Source organism: Zootoca vivipara, chromosome 6 (assembly GCF_965207765.1).
Source record: "Zootoca vivipara chromosome 6, rZooViv2.hap1.1, whole genome shotgun sequence".
NCBI lineage: Eukaryota > Metazoa > Chordata > Lepidosauria > Squamata > Lacertidae > Zootoca > Zootoca vivipara.
In genome coordinates, this window is record NC_142589.1 from 3,604,424 (window position 1) to 3,629,105 (window position 24,682).

A 24,682-nucleotide genomic window follows, 5' to 3' on the forward strand; every position below is an offset into this window, starting at 1 on the left:
TTAGGGTGCTGGACATCAACACTGGCCAACGTGTGGGTGGGAATGACAAGACTCGGCAGGGCAGAAGAGGAAGCGATGTGTGAGATGAACCTTTGGGGAGCCTACCTGGGCCCTTGTAGAGCTGCCCAGTCAGGGCTGCATGGCTGGTTGGCGTAACCTGAGAAACAAACATTGCACTCCACTGTTACCAGAGTTCACATTTGTTTATATTTATTTCACAAGATTTATGCATACAGTACTTGTTAAATAAAACACACCTCCAAACAGTTCGTGAGCAAAGATAAAACAGCAAAACTATCAATGAGAAAAATGAACAAGAATAATTTAAAACTTTTTAAAAGTTGAAAACAGATTAAAACTTTCTGAACATCCAGGCAGGCTTGTCTAAACACAAATGTTTTTAGCTGGCGCCTGTCTGGTGTCCATAAACAGGGAGTCTCAAAGTGTAGGTGCTGCCACACTAATAAGAGGCCGAGTTCTTACAAATGCAGAATGGGAATTTTGAAGTACCAGTTCCACAGATTGAAGTGGTCAGGAGGGCATATGTAGGCTCAGGTCTTGTTGCCGATAAACAGATCCCAAGTTGCCAAGGGCTTTGTATACTAATAATAATAACACCTTGAACTTGGCATAGGAGCAAATCAGCGTTAAGTGCAGATCTCTGAGCGCAGGTGTCCTGAACAGACAGGGTCTCCCTCCTGCCAGCATCATTCTGCACTGACTGCAACTTCCCACCTATCTGGCTCTCTGCATGTGATTTGCTGCCACCTGGTGGCTAGTGAACCTACTGCACAGCATTCTCTGTGGCATCCGAATTCGGGTTATCTCCCTTTGGGCAGAACTGGGCAAGACCTTGTCCCCGTGGCCAAAGCCTCTTCCCACAAACATTAGCAAAGGAAATATGTGATAGGATGTCTTCGTGATGTTTTCTTTCGATTAGCAGCAAGGCTGAAAAAGAGCCAGGGTGAGGCAGAGGGACTAAGAATGTCAGACTAGGGACTGGGAGACCAGGGTTCAAATTGCCACGAAGCTCACTGGGTGACCTTGCGCCTTGCGCCACTCACTCTCAGCCAAACCTACCTTGCAGGGTTGTTGTGGTGATTAAGTGAACCCTGTATGCCACCCTGAGCTCCTTGGGGGGAAAGGAATAAGTGTGACTCCAATAGCAGTGCAAAACATAGTGATATCGCCACAGGGATCGCCCACTTTTCTGAAGGGATGTGATGGGCAGAACTGGACTGCCATGCTCAGCATTGCAGGGTCTGTTGCTGCGTCTTACTAAATATTTGAAATATTCGAATGAAGGGCTAGCGGGATTCTGCATGGTGTATTCCAGGCTTCCTCAAACTTGGCCCTCCAAGCTTGGCCTACAACTCCCATGATCCCTAGCTAGCAGGACCAGTGGTCAGGGATGATGGGAACTGTAGTCTCAAAACATCACGGAGGGCTGAGTTTGAGGAAGCCTGGTGTATTCCTTCGGAAGCAACTCTCCAGGAGTCAGCAGGTTTTGGCCAACCAAAGTGTGAGTTCTTCCTGACCTTGCCCCATACCTCCAAAATGCAGGCGGGTCTGGGACAGCCCCCAGCTCTAAGCACGGAGCTGGGAAGGGAGGGAGGGGGACCCTGCATGCTCCACCGCTAGTCTTGGGTGGTTCAGGAAGAAAAGGCTCTGTTTTTACCTGCTTTGGTGCTTCTGCACAGCGCCTCCTACCTTCAGGTGCCTGGAACTGCGGTGCCCCTTCCTGCCCTACAGTTGGGGCAGCTGGACCGCCTTCTGTCCATCCTGGCATAGCTGTCAAGAAGCACCGGTCTCTTCCCCTCCCAACTTTCTCTCTCTCTCTCCCGACCCCTCCAGCGACCGCCTCGCCCTCCTCCAGGTCCGCTCCATCCTCCAGCATCTTGGGCTAGAGAGCACCTGTGATGACAGCATCATCGTGAAAGAAGTGTGCACAGTGATTGCCCGGCGTGCCGCCCAGCTGTGCGGGGCAGGGATGGCTGCGGTGGTGGACAAGATCCGAGAGAACCGTGGGCTAGACTCCCTGAAAGTCACTGTCGGCGTGGATGGGACCCTATACAAGCTCCATCCTCAGTAGGTCCCTCTTTTTTCAGCAAGACCTTGTCTGGGGTTACTCTGCCGGAGGGATAGTGTGGGACCCGCTGTGTTGCTGCGTGTGTGCGCGCGCGAATCAGGCTCTCTCTGGTTCTAGGATTTTAACCCATTCACCCAGAGTTGGGCGTATACTTTAGATTTTTGCAATAATATTCCTGCAGCAAACTTACTCCATTCTGTGCCCTGATTCTGTGCAAAGTTTCAGGCAAACGTGCTCTGTCTTTGCTGGACAGAAGGTCTGAGCTCCTGATCCCAGCATGGCCCTGCTTGGGGCCCCTGCTTCTGTTTGCAAGCAGACCTGCTGCAAAAATAACTTCCAAACTCTCCATCTTGCATTTAACTTGTACCGTTTCAACCAGCCTGCTTTCCTCCATGTACACTTGAAATTGTGCAAGTTAAATGTGTGTAAGATGTGGTCTAACTGTACAGAGTTTTGCATGAAATTAGGGGGGGGGGGAGAAGATCAAAACTCATTTACTTCCCATGTCTGCAAATACTTAAGATTAGAATTGATGGTATTTTTTTTATTAATGGTAGGGCAAAGAAAATTAAGCCATAAACAGCTTAAAATATAAAAGGGAGGGAGGAATGTGTGTGTGTGACCAGGATAAGAGAGGAGTGAGGTGCTTAGCTATAAGTTCTGTCTGCAGTGGGGTGTCTGGCTGGCTGCTCAGACATAGAGAAGAGGGCTATCAGTGGCTACCAGCCACAATGGCTATGCTCTGCCTCCATGAGATGCCAAATTGAATTAAATATTGGGGGTGGCAGGTAAGCCCCACCCTGCATAATCTACCACAAGATACGGCACACACATGCCATTTGAATGGCAATGCCCATCAACTATTTTTTGGGGGGGGGTGGCCCCCTCAAATATTTTATTGGGGTGGGGGGAAGGAACCTTGTTCCCTAGGGCTGACTCCTATTCCAGAGACAGCGCTGCTTCTGAATGCCAGAGGCTGGAAGCCCGAGGAGGGGAGAAGGCGCTTGTGATCAAATACTGTTAGTGCCACTATGAGAAAAACAAACCCCTCTGTTCCAATGAGAACCAATCACAGAAATAAAGACACAACATGTAGGCTAATAACTGTTAGGGCATACATAATAGAATAATGATATCATTCAAAAAGTAGAAATAAATCTATTCATATACAATATAACAGACTATTGGCGCAGAACATCAAGCCATGTGTTCAAGATAGGTGTCACAATGGCTATTCAAAGTCTAAGACAGAAGAAGTCTAAAAAGTAAAGTTTTCTCAATCGTTTTTCAATTTTCAACAGACGTTTTCTCAACGCCTATCTTGAACACATGGCTTGACGTTCTGTGCCACTAGTCTGTTACATTGTATATATGAACTCTAATAGATTTATTTCTACTTTTTGAATGATATAATTATTCTATTATATATACCCTAACTATTAGCCTACGTGCTGTGTCTTTATATCTGTGCTTGGTCACTGAGAGCAGGATCCAGAAGAGCTCTCCTCATGTTCTTATGGCTGGGTTCCTCCTGGCCGCTTCTTATTCTTCTCTCTCTTTCCCCGGCAGCTTCTCTAACGTCATGCGTGAAACCGTGAAGCAGCTCTCTCCTAAGTGCGAGGTGACCTTCCTCCAGTCGGAAGATGGCAGCGGCAAGGGCGCGGCACTCATCACTGCTGTGGCGTGCAGGATCCGGGAGGCGGGCCAGCACTAGGCCCCCAGGTCAGGAGAGCTGGGCACAGCGGATCCCCAGCTGCGCCTGCCCCTCACTCCACTCGAGCCCTTGATCACAGCTGGCCGGACCCTCGCTTTACTTCTTCTCCAAAGATGCCACTTCTGTGACCCAAGGCCCTACATTCCCCGTGCAAAAAAGTGACCCCTTTGCTCCTCTGCATGCCATACGAGCACATATCGAGTCAAGCACCCAGTGGTGTCTCCGTGTCTCCCTCCCACCACTGCTGGTTCAAACCCAAAGTCTCTCTCTCTCTCTCTCTCTCTCTCTCTCTCTCTCTCTCTCTCTCTCTCTCTCTCTCTCTCTCTCTCTCTCTTTCTCTCTTTCTCTCGTGTACACAGTGTTGGTGTTAGATCTCACCTGTTAACCTCCCCACAACCTGCGTCTTCCGTAAAAAAAAGTGGGCAACCGGGACACCCGCGTTGCCGCTTTGCAACCTGTGGTCTGTGTCTGTCTCTGTTTCCAAACTGCAGGATCAGTCCTAGCAGAAGAATACAAAAGGAGGGTACACCTTGCTTGAATATTGGGCTTGAAGGATCAAGGTGTTGCTGTTTCCATGAAAGCCATGGCATCTCATTGTTATTAGTAGTATTGTTATTTTAAAGAGCACAGGGTATACCCATTTCAAGAGTAGAATGTCTGTGGAAGGGTCCTGAGTTCAGGGAATGTGGGGAGCATCCTGTTGTCAAAATGCCTGTTTGCATTGCATTTAAAGGTGCATTTGAAGGCGCAAGCATGTGCCTGGGAGTGTCTTCCAGCCTGCTCTTCCTCCACTAGCACTGCAGCTTGGTTGAGAGCGTGTGTGGAGGGGCTTGCCTGCACACCTGGGGGTTTGGTGACTGGGATTGCACCGTCCCTGCTTTCTGCTGCTACACCTGTAAATAGAGCAGTTGCCAAACAGAAGCTTGTTTACCCCCCTCCCTCAAAAGTTTTGCATTGCACTATCTTTTTACCTGGGTTTGGGGAATAACTTATTATATTTTGTCTGTGAAAATAGCACCTTCACCTTACCTCACAACTGGCTCAACACTTTGGAACAAATGTCTTGTGAGCTGTACCTCTCTTTCTGTATATAGTTGGGGGTGGGGGGGAAGCAGGGGTTCTTGTGTGGATAATAGTGTTGGCAGGAGTGCAGGGCTGAAGACCGTTTTGGGGGTTCTGACAAGCAAAAATGTTTCCGAGGGTGGGGTTGGTGGGAGGAGGGGTGGGGAGGAGCAGCAGGTGAAGTTAGGGAGGAGGAAAAAAAATAGAAGGAGAATACTTGAAACAGTTCAGGGATGATCAGAGGAATATGAAAATGTGAAGCCTATCCGTTAGCAGAAGGCAAAAACTGGCCATGTTCTCATCACAACTACTGGAACTTCAATTTCTCTCTCTCTCTCTTTGGGCTCAGTCCTACAAACCCTTTTTCTGCAGCCTTTCAGAGGCGCACGGGTTTTTTGCAATGAATCGAGGTTGTGCAGCTGTGGTGCAAATTTGGGCTGTCTCTTTCACCTGCTACTCGGTTAGCGTTGGTGGAGCAGGATAAGGCCTTAACCTGTTTGGGAAGGGCAGCGGTCTGCATCCTTGCAAAGTGAAGCACATTCTTTTTTCCTTTGGGTGGAAATTCCTCCACCCATTCACAAGTCTGTTTCACTCTTGGCCATCCTAGTTTCCCATTAAAATGGACTTGAGTTGGAATGTCTTCTTTCTGCAGGATCAAGATATGGACCTCCAATCCTATAAAAATTCAGGGATAAGCTTTATCTCTTAAGTATGCCATAAATCCACTCGTGGCCAAGTTTAGCCCTGAGGCCACGAGAGATACAGTGGGAAATGAATGGCTGAATGTAGAATGTGCTCCAAACTTCTCTTTTTTGGGTTCTCATTTTAACTGGCAAAGGCCATCACTGAGCCCTTCTTATTAGCTTCCAGTTGCTCACCAGTTTGGTTGTTACTGAAAGGAGGGAATAGATGGTTTGCTAGTGGGAAATTGCTACTCTGGGAGAAACCGCCAAGCAGTGTGTTTGTACTACAATAAAGAAAAGCATATTTTTGGTATCTATTTAATGCAAGACAAGGCCTGCCTGTGATGTACACAAGAAATCCTTGGTGAGGCTGTGAGTTTGAAGATAGATTTCCCCCTCTATTTTTTTATCTTTATATCTGTATCTATATATTTATATGGTTTGGAATAACTGTAGTACCAAAAGAGCATCTCCACTAGTGAGATCCTGAGACAGATGAAAAGCACATTTCTTTCTCCTCTTTTTTTTAAATGTTAAATGTTTGCATATTTTATAAAAGTTTCAAAGTTGCAATGAAGATGAAAATTCTGAAAATAACCTCTGGGTAGAAATGGCAGGCTGGGAATCTGAGGAATGTCCTAACATCAAGATAAAGCAAGAGTATTTTTGTAATAAAAGAAAAGAAATGACCAATGCAATACCAAACAGCTTTACGTAACAGTTTCACTGGAAATAATTGTCCCATCCTGCTGAAAAAATTGAAACACAAGTCTTTGATCTATTGTATAACGGAGAAATTGATCATAATGTATATTTTTTTAACTTGAATATTACGTGGTTGCTGGATTGTACCTCCTCTGGGGAAAAAATGTATTTCACTAGTAGTGAACTTTCTTTGGTGAACAGCAAATTTTTATTTGATGGTGATTGTTTTATGAAAAGGGAAAACAGTAGCAATAAAATTATGTTTTGTGTGACAATTTGGGTCCAGACTCTCTGCCACAGTTCCATGAGGTGAAATGCAAAGGAAGGTCCCTAAATCACTTGGCCGGTTTTGAGAGCATAAAAACAATCCTGCCGGTTCAGAGCAGTAGTGGTTCCACCTGGCCCAGTATCCTGTTCACAACAGTGGTCAGCCTCTGGGAAGCCCACAGTAGCTGCACTCATGAGGTCCTGGCTAGCTCTTAAGACAAATAGCCATCAATAGGCTTCTCTGTCGATTTGGCCTAATTTTCCTTAGCTGTGCAAAGGGCCTCCTGCACCCACCAGCTGTTTGGCTCTACCATGAGAGTTTCAGCAAGGAGCAGAATCTTCTTCAAGGCAGCCTCTGGAGAGTTTTCCCAGCAGGTTGGTGGAAGCTGCTATGTAGACTATTTTTAATTTAGAGACAGCTCCTCTGGGGGCTGTGACTGTCCCATCCCTATTCTGTATCATCCAGAAGAGCAAAAGCTTCAAAAAATAAAATTAAGGGCAGTGATTGGTACAGAAAACTAGACATGTTGGTGTGGGGAAGTGAATTGGATAAAAAGCTCCAAAATATTTTCCCTTTCAGAATTATCGGTGAAATAATGTTAATTGCAATCTAGCAATGTTCATTCTGAAGTCTGAATCTGTTCTGTTTTGGCAGGATGATACTGAAGTATTGAACATTATTTGTAAGGTAAATAATAGCCCTTTTTGGTTGGAGCCAAAGGAGTGCAGAGTTGGAAGGGACTTGCAAGGACCATCTAGTACAGGCATCCCCAAACTTTGGCCCTCCAGATGTTTGGACTACAATTCCCATCATCCTTGCCCACTGGTCCTGTTAGCTAGGGATCATGGGAGTTGTAGGCCAAAACACCTGGAGGGCCGCAGTTTGGGGGTGCCTGCTCTAACCCAATCACCCTGCAATGCAGGAATCACAGCAAAAGAATCCCCAAGAGATGGTCATCTGACCTCTGTTTAAAAACCTCCAGGGAAGGCGACAGCACCACCTCAGTATTGATGGCATCTGGTTTTAATTTTAATCCCACCCTCAACTTAAGAAAAATGCAGGTTAGAGTTTGGAGGAATCTAATGAATTGGCTAGAAAGTAGTACCTCGGGTTACAAACTTAATTCGTTCCAGAGGTCTGTTCTTAACCTGAAACCGTTCTTAACCTGAGGCGTGCTTTCGCTAATGGGGCCTCCCACTGCTGCTGCCATGCGATTTCCGTTCTCATCCTGGGGCAAAGTTCTCAACCCGAGGTACTACTTCCAGATTAGCGGCGTTTGCAACCCGAAGCGTTTGTAACCCGAGGTACCACTGTATTTGCATCTTACTAGTTGCATAAAAAGGGACCCAGGTGGTGCTGTGGGTTAAACCACTGAGCCTAGGGCTTGCTGATCAGAAGGTCAGCGGTTCGAATCCCTGTGACGGGGTGAGCTCCCGTTGCTTGGTCCCAGCTCCTGCCAACCTAGCAGTTCGAAAGCATGTCAAAATGCAAGTAGATAAATAGGAACCGCTACAGCGGGAAGGTAAACGGCGTTTCCGTGTGCTGCTCTGGTTCGCCAGAAGTGGCTTTGTCATGCTGGCCACATGACCTGGAAGCTATACGCTGGCTCCCCCGGCCAATAATGCGAGATGAGCGCACAACCCCAGAGTCGGTCACGACTGGACCTAATGGTCAGGGGTCCCATTACCTTAGTTGCATAAAATAGACATTAAACTTTTCAAATTTAGAAACGTAACCAATTTTGTTATTTTATGATGACCTATGGCACTTCATTTCCCTGAAAGCAGTAAAATTTAGGCTTGGCTATGCCACCCAGGTTAGAAATGTCTGCAAATGCTAACTAATGAATTGTCACTGGTAACAGCTAGAGTCATTGAAATGTGGGAGGACAACTTCCTTGGTGAAATGTGTGGAGACACCACACACACCCCGGCCTCTGTTCCCCCAAACGCTGAGTTAGCTGTTCAGCCTGGGTACCACTTCCGACTGCAGGTGATAGATTATTACATGATGTGATGTTCCCTGTGTAGAAGATTCCTATGCACAGGGAACAAGTACAGTCATACCTCGGTTTGCGACCGGTCGCTCCCCGAGTTCGTTGTAAACCGAGGGGCTCTTCTGCGCATCCGTGCGCCACGGAACCCGGATGTAAACACTTCCGGGTCCGCGGCGGTCGCAAACCGATCAGTTGCAAACGGAAGCGGTCACAAACCGAGGTATGACCGTATCTCAATGGCTAAGCCATTGTTGGTTTTAAGAAGTAAATTAGAACTTGTAATCCCTAACTGGAATGTTGAATGCCTCTTGCAACGTGGGTCTTTGGTGTATTACAAAGCTTGTTAGGAGAGCCTGCTATTCCCCCCACAGTGCTATGATTTCCAGAGTTCTCTGGGAAGGAGGGTTGTTAAACCACTCTTGACTCTCCCAACAACTCTCTTGACAAATGACACACTTATGTAACCCGCATGTTTTTGGAATAACTTTTTATAACTCATGAAGCAATATTCTGCAGCCAGATGCCTGGTGCCCTTGCATTTCCTTAAGCAAAACTGGGAATAACATTCCAAGTGCCACAAAGAACGTCAACAATTTTCCCCTTCAGTAGTTTGAGTAAGCTTTTGCTTGGATGGCTCAGGTAATGGTTATGTAACAGGCAAACTTGCCATTAAAACTCGTGAAGCAGATGGCTGCCCAAGACCCACAGTCCAAAATTCATGTGACAAAATATCTATGGGTCACCATACCAAGCACATTAGGACTTCTGAGTTGCTGTGCTGAAAATGATGGAAGCCAGTGGGCTAGACTACTGTCCTCCCCCCCCCACCTGCATCTAATTTTCTACATGGAGGTTAAGCACAGGTCCCCAGTTGCAGTCCAAACTTTTACAGCACAGTGGCAGGTTTCCCTCTCCACCCCCAACTTGTGGAAATGTGGCTTGAACTTCTCTGTAGAAATGACATATGAAATGATATTTCAGGAGACTCTTGGCTGCTACACTATGAGCAGGTAGGGAGGGGAGAGCACTACTCTTGTGCTCAAATCACGCTTGTGGGTTTCCAGAAAGAGGCACCTGCTTGGCAGCCATGAGAACAGGATGCTGGCCGAGATGTGTTCCTGTGTTCTAAGGTTCCATATGGAAACCCGTATTTTCAAGATATCCCAGGCTTTGAAAAAGTTTGGCTGCCTCAAGGATTAAAGGGGAACTTTTCTCCTGGGTGTGGCAGTGCATGCCTTCCAATGTTGAGGAAGGCAGCACTGGAAATCCCTGCCCAATTGCAAAAAGTCCCAACCATTAACCAAGATGGCTACTGAAGGCTCTGTGGAAGTGGCCAATTTGTGGCCTAGCTGGAGAATGGGGTCTGGAGTGGGAGGCCCCCTCACTAACACAGCTGGGAAGCCTCAGCTGGCTGTGTTTCTTCTCCTTCCAGGGCCATTTCATCAATGGTCTTGAGGACTGACACAACCCAAATCGCCTGAAGACCTACATAGCCTGTGAGAACGAGGACTGAGGGGAAGTTTCAGAAATGCTTCCTTACGCAGCATGTAGTCGAACTATGGAATTGGCTTCCATAAGATGCAACAATGGCCACTGAGAGATAGCTTGAAAGGGGAATTTGATAAAGTCATGAATGGAAGGCACCATAAGAACAAGCTTCCTGAATCAGGCCAAAGGCCCTTCTGGTCTAGCACTCTGTTCTCACAGTGGCCAAACAGATACCTGTGGGAAACCCTCAAACACAAGAGCCCTGTCTCCACCTGTGGATTCCAGCAACTGGGATTTGGGACCCACTGTGGAGGCAGAGCATAACCATTGACAGCCCTCTCCTTCCATGAATTTGTCTAATCCTCTTTTAAATCCATCTAGGTTGGTGGCCACTGGGGCTTCCCATCAGAGGGAGTTCCATAGTTTAACTCTATGCTGCCCAGGTTGGGGGAGGCTGATATTTACTAATAGCAAACCAATTCTAAGTTCTGATTCTTATGTAGTCAAACCACACACCAGCCAGCAGGTTTGCCTTGCAGAAATGTACCATATTTTAAAGGGGGGGGACCCAATGTGGGAAAACACAAGAATATTGCATGAGGACTGAGCATGCTCAGTGGACAAAGCATAGCAACTGACTGTTGGGAAGGAAAATGGAAGGTGTTATCCTGATGAAGGACATGGAGTGATGGGTGGAACTCTGAACAGGAGCCCTCCACTCTACTCGACCCACCAAAATGATTGCACTTCAAGTTTTGCACATCCATTTATTTCAATGGGGCTACTCTGAGGAGAACTTAGTTGGATACAACCATAACATTTTCTTGCAGATTGCACTTGTAATATCAATGAACAATGGCATGGAAACAGAGTCTAAGGGTCTGTGGGAGAGTGTCTCAGGGATCATAGGGCAGCTCAGACCTGCCAACATCAGAGAGAATGCTTTAGCATCTACGATGGAGCCCCAGGGCCAGAACCTCCCATTCGGCGCATGCTCTCACTTCCAACACTCCAGCTCAACCAACAGCAGAGCTCGGGAATCAGAAGGGTCCGAAAGCAGGATGTGGTGGGCATTCCAGGGGTGTTGGCAGAAGCTTGAACCCAGAATCCACTCGGGGGCATGTTTCTAATGGGGGAGAAAACAAAAATATACTGCTGTCAGTTGGGGGGAGACGGGGGTCAGTTTGGATGATTCCCCGAGACCCACCCAGTTCTTGGAGTCCAGTACCCAGGGAGGGTTAGAATCTAACAGAGGAGGTTGCTGAGCTAGTCAGGTAAACTTATGAGTAAGACCTTGAGGATTGACACAAACAGGGCCGTCTTAAGCATGCCTGGCACCCTGGTGCGACGGATCCCTCCGCCGCCCCCCACCTGTTTCCCGGTGCGGCGGGCCGGCAGGTGCAGCGCGCAGCATGGCTGCCGCCTGAAGGGCCGGTGCCCTGCGCCATCCAGCCTGGCCGCCCCCTGTTGCGACACCCCTGCGCGTGGTGGAGCCGGCCCCAGGCCCACACACCTCCGGAGAGCGGCCTGAACAGCTGAGAGGCGCACCTAGGGCTGCTTCCGGCATGCCTGGGGCGGCCTCCGCCGCGCCTCTCAGCGGGCGCAGCAGCGCCCCTGGTGGCCTGGCACCCCGTGCCACCGGACCCGGGCCTAGAGATGGCACTGGACACAAACACACATTGCCTGAAGACCTACGTAGCCTGTGAGAACGAGGACTGAGGTGAAGTTTCAGAAATGCTTCCTTACTTAAGACCTTAACTGGCCACTTAAGTGTCCTCATCAGCATCCCAAAAGAATGGGCTAGGTTGCAAGAACTACAACAAATGATGGTGGGCCTTTCTTCCACCTGCTCACCTAGCTGCTAGGTAGGAGAATAGCAGCCAGTGTGTGCGAGAGAGAGAAGTGAGCTGGAAGCAGGTTGGAGGACGGAGAAACAGAGACCTGCTTGCTCTGCACTGGATCCAAAGTTGTGACTTATGGAGAGGCAGGATCTGTTGGGGTCTTAATGCTGTGAGCCCCTCCATTTTATGTTCAGGTTGTATAGATGTGTAAATAAAACCATATATCCTAAAGACACCACAGTCTCCGCTGACTTTCATTCCAAGGAAACCGGGAGCCACTGGATTCTCTCCTGGCTAGGAGATTGGGTGGGTGTTAAACTGTGGTCCGTGAGCTTCATTCAGTGGCCCATGGTATGTCTTTGGATTTGTGACTGAAGAAATAAAAGAGGCAATAAAAATACAATTAAAATTTGTCCAGCACCTAGCACAGGCAGAATAATCAGCAAGTGGTCGGCCAAGACCCTCAGCAATTTTCAAGTGGTCGGGGGTGGGGTGTGGAGCTTGAGAATCACTCTGCGAAAGAAACACATTTTAAAAAGCAAGCTGGGAACAACAGGGAAACTTGGAACATTCTTTTGCATCCAGTTCAATCCTGCCAAGATTGCAACATAAAAAAAAACCACTCCACAAAGTCCTGGCAGGTAATAAAAATGTCAGACATTCCTATATGTCAGAAGGACACTGAGACTCTTTTCAAGACATGGTGGACTGAACTCGTACATTTGAAACCTTCCCACAGATCCACAATGCAGCTGCCAGGATGTTTGCTGGAGCAGGCAGGCTGCATTTTAACCATCACCACTGCTTACCAATTTGTTTCTGGGTTCGGTTCAAGGAGCAGGTTTGCACCCCTGGGAGGTCACTTCGTTGCTGCAAACGCAGGAAAAAACACACGGGAGGCAGCAGCTACAAGTTACCGGTCTCTGAAGGCACAGCAGGCGCTGTGATTCTCCAGTGGTTTGACTTTGCACCCAGACACAGTGCACTCCATTGTCTCTCCAGCAAGCCCTAACAACTCTACTCACGTCTCAAATAGAAAAGCAAGTACTTGGCCAGGCACCAGGTGGCGATATTGTGCTTTCAGTCAATGCTGTTGTTGTTGTTTAGTCGTTTAATCGTGTCCGACTCTTCGTGACTCCATGGACCAGAGCACGCCAGGCACTCCTGTCTTCCACTGCCTCCCGCAGTTCGGTCAAGCTCATGTTCGTTGCTTCGAGAACACTGTCCAACCATCCCGTCCTCTGTCGTCCCCTTCTCCTTGTGCCCTCAATCTTTCCCAACATCAGGGTCTTTTCCAGGGATTCAGTCAATGTAGGAGAGTCCAAGATGCAGCTGTACAAGTCTGTACAAAGTAGGTAGATTAGTTTAGAGCTCCCTGCCCCCACTTCCTCTTGTGATGCTGCTCTCCTGGGGGAGAGGGGGGAGGGGATCACTCTTTAGTGCTCAGTCGGAGCAAATGGCAATTCAGGCTTTCTCCGGATTGATGTTTGCACCGTTTTAGAGCAAAAGAGTGGGTTTTCCCTGGGAAAGGGGGAAACTGCTCGACTCCTGCTTTCTAGGCTTGGACAAGCAGAAGCATGGATGAGCCCTTAGTTCTCATAGCAGTCGCTTTAGAGAACACCCAGTATTTTCGGGAAGGGTGTGTGTACCCGAGGATTCTTGACAGTAACTTCTCTACCCCTTCCCTAAATAACATTGAAAATACTCAGGAGTTAAGCACTGAATGCAGGTAAAGATGGAGCTCAATGCTTTCTTATGCTGATTAGGATGTTTATATTTATTTATATTCCACATTTTTCCACTCAAGGTGGCTTACAGATAAAAAGATGCAGCTAAAAACATAGAAGAAACAATCATTAAAAAGCAAGTACAGTAAGCAGTAATAGAATTGTATATACCACTGTGGTGCCCAGAAGTGGACAAAGGACTCCAGGTGGGGTCTAACCAAGGCAGGACAGAGTGGGACTATTACATGAGGTGGGCTGAAACAGCTGCCTGGGGGTGGGGCAGAACCCCAAGAGGCATATCCCCTGTGGGCACTCTGCCCGCTCTGCCACCTCCACTACTGGCACAGAAGCAGCAGTGGCTTCTGGTGAGATCTCATGAGCTCTCACAAGATCTCCTCAAAATCTCATGAGATCTCACCAGAACCTGCCAACATCATTGCTGCTTTGCAGGTGACGCTATGTAACCCAGGTAAGGGAGGCCTTGGGGGCAGGGTGGCACCTCAGGAGGCAAAACGGACTGGGCTGCCCCTGGCCAGTCTCCACCAGCCAGTGTGCACTCCTGGGAGAGCAATTGCTGTAGATTCAAAACAGTGACCAGAGGGGGAATTAGGAGGTGGAAGAACCAGCAGACTCCAGGGCTGAGACTCAGAGAATGTCAGGGTGCCAGAATGCTGCAGACAGAGAATCGTGCCCAGTGACAGATTTACATATAAGCTAAACAAGCTATAGCTTAGGGTCCCACTCTCTTGGGCGTCCCAAAAAAATATAAAGGAAAAAGAACCTGGGTGTACATTTCCAAAATATAAGATAAAAAACAAATAAAACAAAACCTACATACAGCAACAGTAGCAAATGGCTTTAGATACTTATTACGGCAGGTCCATAAATTACCATATAGCATATATTCAACGCAAAAAACAGCAACAATTTGTTGTTGACAAAGAACAGCTGGACATATAAAGGGCCCCATTACCTTCAGTAGCTTAGGGCCTCATCAAAGCTAAATCTGGCCCCTGATCGTGCCTGCCTGCAGTTGTTGACTGGCTAGCTCAACAACCACACACTAATCACACAACTTACCTGTTTTCTCCATTGCCATTCCCCTGATGCTTCTTCATAAGGGCAGGAATCTCCTTCCTCTCTCAACGGCAGAAAGCAGTTTCTACTGGTGACCTGATTTACCAGTCACAGCAGCCTTAAAACATGCATTCGCTTTCCTGGCTTTGCACACCGGCTCCCTTTCAGTGTTGTGTTTCGGACAAGGCTGTATTAAGCAAAATAAGCAACAAGAGAAGCCCCCCCCCCCGAAGTTCTCCATTGCTGAATTTACCATGGTGCAGCTGAACCATGTTCCACAAGAAAGGCTCCCACAATAAATGAAAAAATTGCACACTCACACACACACACACAATAAAAAATAATAATAAATATTAATAGTAGAGATTAATGATATACATCAATCTTGGGAATACAACAAAATTGGACTGCCACTCGGTCCACTGAGGCTCACATGATTGTCGGCTGCCCCATTCAGTCTTCCACTGAGCGTGCCTTATTTCCCATCTTACTGTAGGTTTTGCTTCATTTCGATAAATACAATTATATTTTATGGTTTATTATTAATAATGTGTTGAATTAGAGATATATGGGGTAATTCCATAGCTATGTGGGGGTGGGGGACTAGCCGGTTTGTTTGTTTTTGCCCCCGGTGAAGCCTCCAGAGGGGCGCCATTGAAGCTCCTAGTCTGTGTGAGAGTGTACACAGAAATGTGTGTGCGCGCGGGTGTGTGTGTGTGTGTGTGAAATAAAGCCTAGTTTCGCCCCTGATATGGGGGCACCAAAATCTTTTAAGTGTTTAGGGCCTCTAAAGGTCCTAACCCAGCCCTGGCTTCAGAAGAGCTGAGCCTTCGGTTTCGCATTAGATTCTTCCCTACTTGTGTGGGCTACAGTCAACCATCTCTTAATTTTTCATTTTGCTAACAAGGGAAAACATTCACTTCTGTGAGTGGGAGTCTTGCCACAACATTGGCAGCAACTGGTTTGAGAAGCTTCTCTTGCAAACAGGCTGCTTTTCTTGTGCGGCTTGCTCAGTGGCTAAGCAGAGGGAGGGAGGCGGCAGGTTCAGGGGATGGAGGGACAGGCAGGGGGTGGAGGGAGGGACAAATTAATGGAAGATATCAATGGTGACATTTTGGGAAGGGCAAGAGGCAGGTGGAGGTGCTCTGGAAGCATATCTAGGAGTGCTCAGCTGAGCCTTCTCCAGCCAGTTCCCCCCTCCTTGTAGTTTTCAACTACAATTGCCATCAGCCCCACTGAGCGCAGTCGAATGACAATACAATCATAGAACTGTAGAACTGTAAGGGACCCCGAGGGCCATCTAGTCCAACCTGTGGGATGGAACACTGGGGCAGGCAAGTCACAACAGTTCCTAGTGTCCACTAACAGGAACTCACCTGGAGGGACACCTGACTAAGTTCAGTTCCTGTTCCTCCAGATATGCAGATGAGATGGATTAGCTAGCAGAGAAAAGCCCCTAGCCAGCAGCCGTTCCCTCTCTTAGCCATTTCTACTTCCATGGGAACACATCTCCAGAGAATCTCCAGATAGGATGGTTCTCTCTCTCGGCCTGCTGTCAAGAGAGAGACCAGATGGAGCCTCACTTTACTAAGAAGACTCCAGATGTACATATTTGTAACTTTTCTACGTAAGCCTGCCTTTCTGAGATTATGCTGTTAACTCAGGATGTCATGTGAGTAAACTCTATCTTATTTTAATACTATTGTGTATTCTTTTTAAGAGGGACAAAGGGGATTTGCCAGGAAGTAATAATATTGTTGCAGAGGTTCTAACAAACCTAACGCTCATGCTTTGCTGTGCACAAAAGGGGAATGTCACTCTGCTGATATTGGAAGCTTGCTAACACAAGCTTGGATAGGATCTATCTAATAATATATCCTAATCCACATCCCTAACATTCCCACACAACCCCCTGAAAAGCAGGGATCTTCTGTCCAACGTGGAACTCAAACCCACAACCCTGAGATCAAGAGTCATAGAACTGTAGAACTGTGAGGGGCTGATGGGAGTTGTAGTCCAAGACACCTGGAGGGATTCAAAAGACAAGAAAGGAGAGTCCAACAATATTAGGAAGAACTGTTTGACAGTGGAATGGGCTCCCTTGGAAAAAGGTGACGGACTCTCCTTTGGAGGTCTTTAAACAGAGGTTGGGCTCTTTAGCTCTCATTCCTGCATTGCTGGGGGTTGGGCTAGATGGTGTTTGGGTACTCTATGAGGGCGCTTGGTTGAGGAAGGGAGGTGTAGGGAGCAATCCAAACTTCTGGTTGGGAGCAGCAAAGCCAGTTCACGCATTGCCAGGCAATTTAGGATTCAAGGTGGATTAGCACAATATCGTCACCTGGTGACTGGCCACCCTTGGTAGCTTCTGCTTCCTGAGTGTGCATGGCAGGGAGCTTGGCATGGGAGCCTGGCACAGGTAAATGAAGGGAGACCTCTGCCACACCCAAACCTCCTTCATCAAGCATGTATGAGAAAAGGCTCCCAGAGATGCTTACACACAGTAAAAAAAAGAGACAGTCCCTACCTGCAGGCTTACAATATAAAAATGCACAACACACAAGGGGGAAGGGACAAGCCGGGAAGAGGAAAATCAAAACCAAACTCAGACACTGGCTGGCACAGTTGTGGGGCAAGGAGGTGCCTGAGCTGATGAAATGAACCCCGTTCACATTTTTTTGAAAAAAAAGGAAGGCAAAAGGGAACAGGTGACTATTTTCCTACCACCTGGAAAGGTTCTTTTAAACATTGTTTTTAGCTGTCAGCTATCATTTCATTATTATTCAAAAGGGGGTAAAAGTCAGAAAAGGTGGGGAAGGTTGCATTTCAGGATTCTCCCAGTTCTAGTTTCTTGGAGTTACAAAGACTTCTTGAAAAATCCCCAGCAGATACCGGTAATCGTTCTTGGCATTTCATTACCATATCATTAGCTGCTCCTGACTGTGCCAGCCTTTGTTTAAGCTGCAGACCTGCTTTGTGCTGTGTGTGTCGGGGAGGGAGCAGGAATCAGTTGCGAGGGATATGATCAGACACATCCTCTTCCAAATCAGATTTCATTAAAATTGTTTACTGTTCCTTGTTCTTTGGGAGAAGTGGAATCGAGGAGCCGGCAAAAGCCATTGGAATTCCAGGCACACTGACAGGGCTTGCCTCTTCTCTGCTTCAGATAATCCATTAAAGTTAGACATTGCAAGCAGCCCACAATGCCATGGGATGTTAACCAAGGCTTTAAAAAGACCCCCCTGAGCCAATGCCCCAATTTAGGAGCACAGGCGCTCTTTGAGCCCAACCCCTGCATTGTAGGGGGGGTTGGATTAGATGACCCTTGGGTGACCCATCCACCCCTAAAATTCTATGATTCTACGATTCACTTTTTGAAATGCTAAGAATTCTGCCTGGCATCCTGCCTTCCTGCCCCCCATGCTGGCGGCAACAGGCCCCTTAATCAATTTCATAAGGAAAAAACATCAATTTCATAAGGAGGCAGTTAGGAAGTTCTGGGGCAGAAGAGAGAAATCCCTCTGAGCTGACCTTGGGATTTGTTTTTCCTGTTCCTGCTTGTGTGTTGATGGGGGTGGGTGGGTGTTGAATGCTTCTCCCCAAGCACAACCCAAGGGCGGCATTCAGCTGGGGCAAGTTGCTTGCACAGACGGAGGCAATGCAGGAGTCCTATGCCTGGGTGACTGGTGGGGAGACAGAGAGGCACAAGGAGAACCCCCACCCAATACACTAGAGCCTTCCAGGATCCTCCTCCCTAAGTGGCCAAGACTCAGACACAGTCAACTTCACCTCCCTGTCAACTTCAGCCAGCCAGCCAGCCAGCCCCACACACTCAGGACTTGTTACAGCCAAGTGCGGCAACTCGCTTGTGCAATGGGCTTCCACAACACAAACACAACTTCCGCGCTCTCTCCTACTCCCTACAGACCTGCTGTGTCCCTCCCACGCCCCAAATTGGGGCCGCATAGGGGAGGAGGCAAAGGAGAAGTCCCACTGCACCCCTTGGCAGTATGTTGGATTTTGCCCATTGCTAGGAATGTTTTGTCTTCAGACTTACCAGTAGGTGCAGCCCATCAAAACTTGGAAGGGAGGCCCTAATAAGCAAAGAATTTCTCTGTACAACTAGGGGTTCCTTACACATGGGCTGGGGAAAGAAACTCCATCCCAGGCAGATCCTCTTTTTTCTTTTCTTCCTTCCTTCCTCTGAATGCAGCACACAGAAGGTGCCAGCACAGCACAGTCGGAGGGGAGATCAAACAGCATGGGCGATTGGAAGAGAATAGCTGGGGCAGAGAATGCCGACAGCCTTCAGAAACAAAAACATTTCAGAGTCCAAGATCCTGTCAGGAGCGATCGCTCTGAAACCTAGCGGCAGTTTTGAGTCTTAAATGAAGCCAACCAGCTTGCAGAATGCATGCAATATTTAATAATGACGGATGACTCCAAGAGAGATTCATGTTCCGAGAACTTGGGGGTGGAGAGCCCTCTAGCAAAGGTTTGGATGGGCTGAGGGTGCACTCAGCAATTGAGAATTCAAAGGCCAATGGAAACCAGGGCAGCAGGGTCTTCTCACTGCCAGCTTCCCCAGACAAGCTGGCAACTGGATTCCTGTTTCCCCTCCTCCACCTCCTCCTCTTCCCCTCCTCACTGCTGCTTCTCTCTTACAGGGAAATATGTGCTTAAAAGGGGCCCCAAGGGACATCTAGTCCAACCCCGAATGCAGGAACACACAGCTAAGGAACCCGTGACAGATGGTCACCCAACCTCTGCTTACAAACCCCCAAGGAAGGAGAGCCCACCCCTTTAAAGGGGAGTCTGTTCCTCTGTTCAAGAGCTCTTGCCGTCAGAAAGTTATTTCAAAGTATAGTCGGAATCTCCTTTCTTGCCATTGGAATCCGTTGGTTTGGATCCCATTCTCTGGAGCAGCAGGAAACAGCCTGGCTCCATCTTCCATGTGACAGCCCCTTAGGTATTTGGAGATGGCTCTCATGTCACCTTTCAGCCTTCTCTTGTGTTGGGGAACATTTTTGTGGAGGGTGCAGATCGGAAGGGGAAGGTTCATGCTCCCTTGCCTAGCAGTCCTCCTCATAAAGATCACCCCCACCCGACAACTATGCAGTGATGGGAATTTGTGGCGGTGATTCCTGCATTGCAGGGGGTTAGACCAGGAGGCGACTTGAGTCCCTTCCAACTCTATGATTCTATGATTGCCGAGGGTCTCTCAGGGTGTGGTGTGTATGTGTGGTGTGTGTGTGTCTGCCCTTGCCAGTTTTCTTTTGCCTCCACTCACTTTTGGTCGGGCACCACCCACTATGTGATCCTCTGGCCGAAAAAGATGTCCCCACCTCTTGTCATGTCCTTTGGGTGATACTTGGGCAGAAAGGAGGAGGATTCAAACTGTAAACAATATTGCTGCTGTCAGTTCTGGGAATAACCATCTATATTTAAGTCAAGATCAAAGATGATGGCAACCTATCTCTCTCCCACCCAGAGCCCCTTTTAAAAGGACTCAGCAGATCAGAGATCTCCCCAGCTTTGCTTAGGATCACATTCCAGCCCCTGCAATGAAAGCTTCTGCATTGGAAGGTGCTGCTTGCTTGCAATGTGACTCTTGCACAGTAATCGAACCTGGGAGGAAGGGGGGGGACATGCTCAATGACCCACCAGTCAGAGTCCAGTTCCCAGCGTCTTGACGGCAGTTCTGTGAGTAAAACGTCAGGCATGCTAGCTGCTGTCAGGCGTTGAGGCATTGCCTTAATTTTCAGTTAAACAACAGGCATTAATATTTTACTCTCTTCCACCAATGTTTAATGGCTTAGGAGGAATGAAGGGGAGAACAACATGCATCACAGTTTCTGAGCCAGGAGGACAGGGCCATTAGTTCGGAGATCGAAGAGCACACTGGCTGCTCAAAGCCTTGTGCTCTCGGGGGGCTGTTTGTCTTCAGGAATCCTCGGGGCTCCCCTGCAAAATGGAGGAGGCCAGGGAAAGAGCCACGGTCTTCTGCCATTATAGCATAGCTCATCTACGCAGAGACCGCTCTCCTATTCTCCTTTTTTGGGGTCTAACCTGCAGCCTTGAGGTGGGTCAGAAGAAGAAGGAGCTGAAAAGCCCCACATGCACTGTAAAATGGCAGGGTTGCTGTGGTCCTTTTCTGGTTGTGCTCTTGTGCCTTTAAAGAGTTGGCGTGGCGCAGAGCAAGCAAAGGCAACTTTCTACCATCAATTTGTCATCCTTTAGTCCTCACGAAGCTGAACAATTCAAGATTCAGGACAGGTAAGAGATAGGACTTACAGTGGTACCTCTAGTTACGAACTTAATTCGTTCCAGAGGTCCGTTCTTAACCTGAAATTAGAGGCCTGCTTTCGCTAATGGGGCCTCTTGCTGCCGCTGCGCCGCTGGCACACATGATTTCTGTTCTCATCTCGGGGCAGTTCTCAACTCAAGGTAACTCTTCCAGATTAGCGGAGTTTGTAACCTGAAGCGTTTGTAACTGAGGTACCACTGTATTGACGACATGCATGGTTAAACGATGGAACTCGCTCCCACCTCGATGGCTTTAAAATAGGATTAGACAAATTCACGGAGAAGGCTATTGACTACTATGAGCTCCGAGGTCTATGGTCTGCCACCGCTGCTGGAGGCAGTAATGCTTCTGAATACTGTTCCACTTTCTGGAAACCACAGGATGGGAGAGTTGCTCTTGTGCTCGAATCCTGCTTGCAGGCTTCCCACAGGCCACTGTGAGAACAGGAGGCTGGGCTAGATGGGCCACTGGCCTCATCCAGCAGGCTCTCCTGACTATCTTCTGCTCAAAGGCGGCAGAACAGGACCTAGCAGGGGTGCATTTTAGAAAGAGGGGAGGGCAGCTTCCGTCCTCATTCGCTTCACACTGCGGCCCACCCAGGATGCCCTGGGAGTTACTCAAGGAAGGTCCTGGGTTCAAGTGTTGCCTTAGTCACTAGCTCAGGAGGTGCCTTTAGGCCAGCTGCTCTTCTTCTGCAACCCACCGTCCAATATAGGAAACAATGCTAGTGTTCTACAATACAGCGTTGTTCTGAGGATTACTGCAATAGGGAGGCATTGATGGCCGCTATCAAATGCGTGTGCCTCCTTGCTATCAATTGGTAGGGACCTCATCCATGGCCAGTATGCTCCCCCCCCACCCACTCCTGAAACATCAGCAGCCCTATGCCCCTCATTCCTTACTTTAAGAGAATCCTGGTGATAAATTCTCAGAGAGCTCACCCAACCAGACACTTAAAAAAACTACTTTATTATTAACACCCACAAACACTTCATCCATCAAGAAGACAACAGGGGTTACCCCAGCTAAGCAATCTCCCAAAGTCACATTTTCTGAGCAATTTAATCAGGCTGTCTGGTGTGTCGTGCACAGGGCTCAGCAACAGGAACCCAGGGATGATGGGAAATGTGCAAAAGGCTCTTAAGGAAATGTTTATTCATGGAGGGTTGTGCAGAAGAATGTGCTGGGTAATTTATTCTGTGCATCGCGCCACACCTGATCTGGATGGCAAGATGCAGTTCAGCGAGGAAGGCTCCTTAGAAAGCACAAGGAGAATTCTCCACTGGACTTGCAGGGGTCCGAAATGCCGCTGTGCTAAGGAAACGAGGTTCTCCTGCTCCGAATCCTGTTCCCAGTTATCCACAAGCAGCCAACTGGTAGGCCAGCAGGAGTCAAGTCTGGCAGGGACGGGTGGAGCTGCCAGTTTCAGTTTTCCATTTTCACTTCACTTCATCACATTTCTACTCCAGTTTGTGATTTTCATAAAGTCCTCCTGGAAATTCATCTGCATTTGCATGCATCTGCAAACAGTTTTCTATACTTCTATATTTTGTACTTACGCAGCTCTCGTGTCCCAATTTTCATCAGGGGAATGTTAAAGGATATGATGTAAGGGGGCAGGAGACGGCTCAGAGGCCCCAACTGCACAGTATCATACCACTTTAAACAGTCATGGCTTCCTCCAAAGTATCCAGGGAAGTGCAGTTTCTTAAGGACACTGAAATTTGTTAGGGTAGTGTAACAGGTAAATTGGTCGCAAGTTGTTAAGGGCTTTTGCTTTATTAATTCCACTCCCCCTCCTTTATTTTATATTGTGATAACCATATAGTTTTATTGGATAAAACTGAGTTGATTGGCCTTTTTTCTTTTTCTCTCTCTTATGACTCAAAACTTGGTGGTACGGTTTGGAGGATTAAAGAGACTGGTTCCAGTGACTCTTGCTTCCACCACAAAATTACAGTCTAATGCGGAGTCCAGCACTCGACGCAAATAGGAAGATTGGCTGTGTGTTCCTCATCTTGCTCTCCATGCTAAATATACAATCTCACCTGGAGCGTTTTCAGCAGGGCTGCAGCAGACGGAAACCTTCCTAATGAGGTGACCCACAGTGAGGTCTTGCTGCCATTAGCAGGGACTGTGGGTTACCGAAGCACCTTGTGAAAAGGTGGTAAAAGGATGCTCATTCCCATCCTGCCCAGAGCTTCTTGGCTACATAGGGGATGCACACACACCTGCACCACAGAAAAAACAGCTGCCACTGTGCTACAGTTAGTTAAGGCTGAATCAGCCCTAAGTCCAGGCGTAATTCATAGTCTGCCTTTCCTTCAAGGAGTTCAAGCGCATGCATGTTTCTGCTCTCCACCTTTTACCCTCACAACAACAACAACTTTGGGAGGTTGGCTGAGCTGAGAGATATTGGCTGAGCCATAAATGCCCAAGTGAGCTTCGTGGCCGAGTCTTTGCCATCCTGCTTTAACCGCTATACCATACTGCACCAGCCAGTCCAGGGACATGAGGAAGAAAGTGCTCAGCACAGCAAATGTAGATCTGGCTCAACCACCAGGCCTTGCCTTTTCCACACCCACTCGTCTATGTTGATCAGCAAAACTGGCACTCTTACAGTGCCACATCATACTCATTCCACATTTATAAGAACTCAATATTTTAGAGTCCCTTTGGAACTCACTTCCTCTTGATATCAGGCAAGCAGCTTCACAGTACTCTTTTCAGTGCCTGCTAAAAAAACATTTGTGTTGAGACAAGTCAGTGTAGATGTTTAGAAAGCTGATGGAAGTTTTGATCTGTCTTGAGTCTACTGTTAGTTTAGCTTTTTGACAGTCTTAAATTGTTGTTATTTTTTCTTATCGGTAGTTCGGTACATTCATTGTTTTATCTTCTTTGTAAGCCCCTTTGAGGCAGGGCTTTTTTCCCCCCAGAGGGAACTCAATTCTGGCACTCTCTCAGGTGGGCACTATTGCCATTCTAAGAGAACGAGGGAGGTGCTCATGGTGAGTTCCAGCACCCATTTTTCTAAAACTGCTTTGAGGTTTGTGTGTGTGGTATTTTATTTTGTTGTTGTTGTTGTTTAGTCGTTTAGTTGTGTCCGACTCTTCATGACCCCATGGACCAGAGCACGCCAGGCACTCCTGTCTTCCACTGCCTCCCACAGTTATTTTATTTTTTATTTTTATACAATCAAGCAGTTTAAACTTCTTGTGGTTTTTTTTAAAAAGCCAGTATAAACTTTTTGTGAAAGGGGGCAGAGTCTGCTCCCCACCCTGTCCTAACATTTGGGGCTTCTGAAATTTAGTTTTCCATTCCCTCTCACTCTTTCCCTGCCTCTTGCTCTGTTTGCTTCTCGACTCCCTTCTTCACACATTTGGATATTATATATATATGAATGAATTCATCTAGTGCCTATATAAACCAGGCACTGCATGTCCAACAAAAGACATGGATCTATACCACCAGGCCTCCTAGCTTCTGTCTTTCTGTCTTCCAATTACACACCATAAATTATATATACATCTTCTTAGTAGCTTGGTTCCTAGTAACAAAGATCCAAAAAAAGAGAGAAAAAGACCCACATGTTTTTTTAATGCATTGGGAAGGAGATGAAAGGCTGCTGTTTGGAATGGACACTGTCCTTTAAAGCTACCTGCTCAGCCTCTTCAAGGACAGTGGAAGGACCCTAGAGCTAAATCATTTATATACTATATATTTTACCC

At 47.6% G+C, this 24,682-nt stretch overlaps 1 protein-coding gene across 3 annotated transcripts in view; it reads left to right on the forward strand.

The window, feature by feature from the left end:
• LOC118087010 (hexokinase-2) overlaps positions 1 to 6,528 on the forward strand; it is a 56,839-nt gene extending 50,311 nt beyond the window's left edge. For 2 of the 3 annotated variants that reach the window (XM_088671444.1, XM_035119183.3), the window contains exons 17-18: positions 1,855 to 2,088; positions 3,659 to 6,528. In XM_088671444.1, the coding sequence (XP_088527570.1) occupies positions 1,855 to 2,088; positions 3,659 to 3,803 (379 nt within the window). In that variant the 3' untranslated portion in view covers positions 3,804 to 6,528. The remainder of the gene's footprint in view (positions 1 to 1,854; positions 2,089 to 3,658) is intronic. The other variant, XM_035119181.3, reaches the window with a different exon arrangement.
• Positions 6,529 to 24,682: the final 18,154 nt, after the last annotated feature.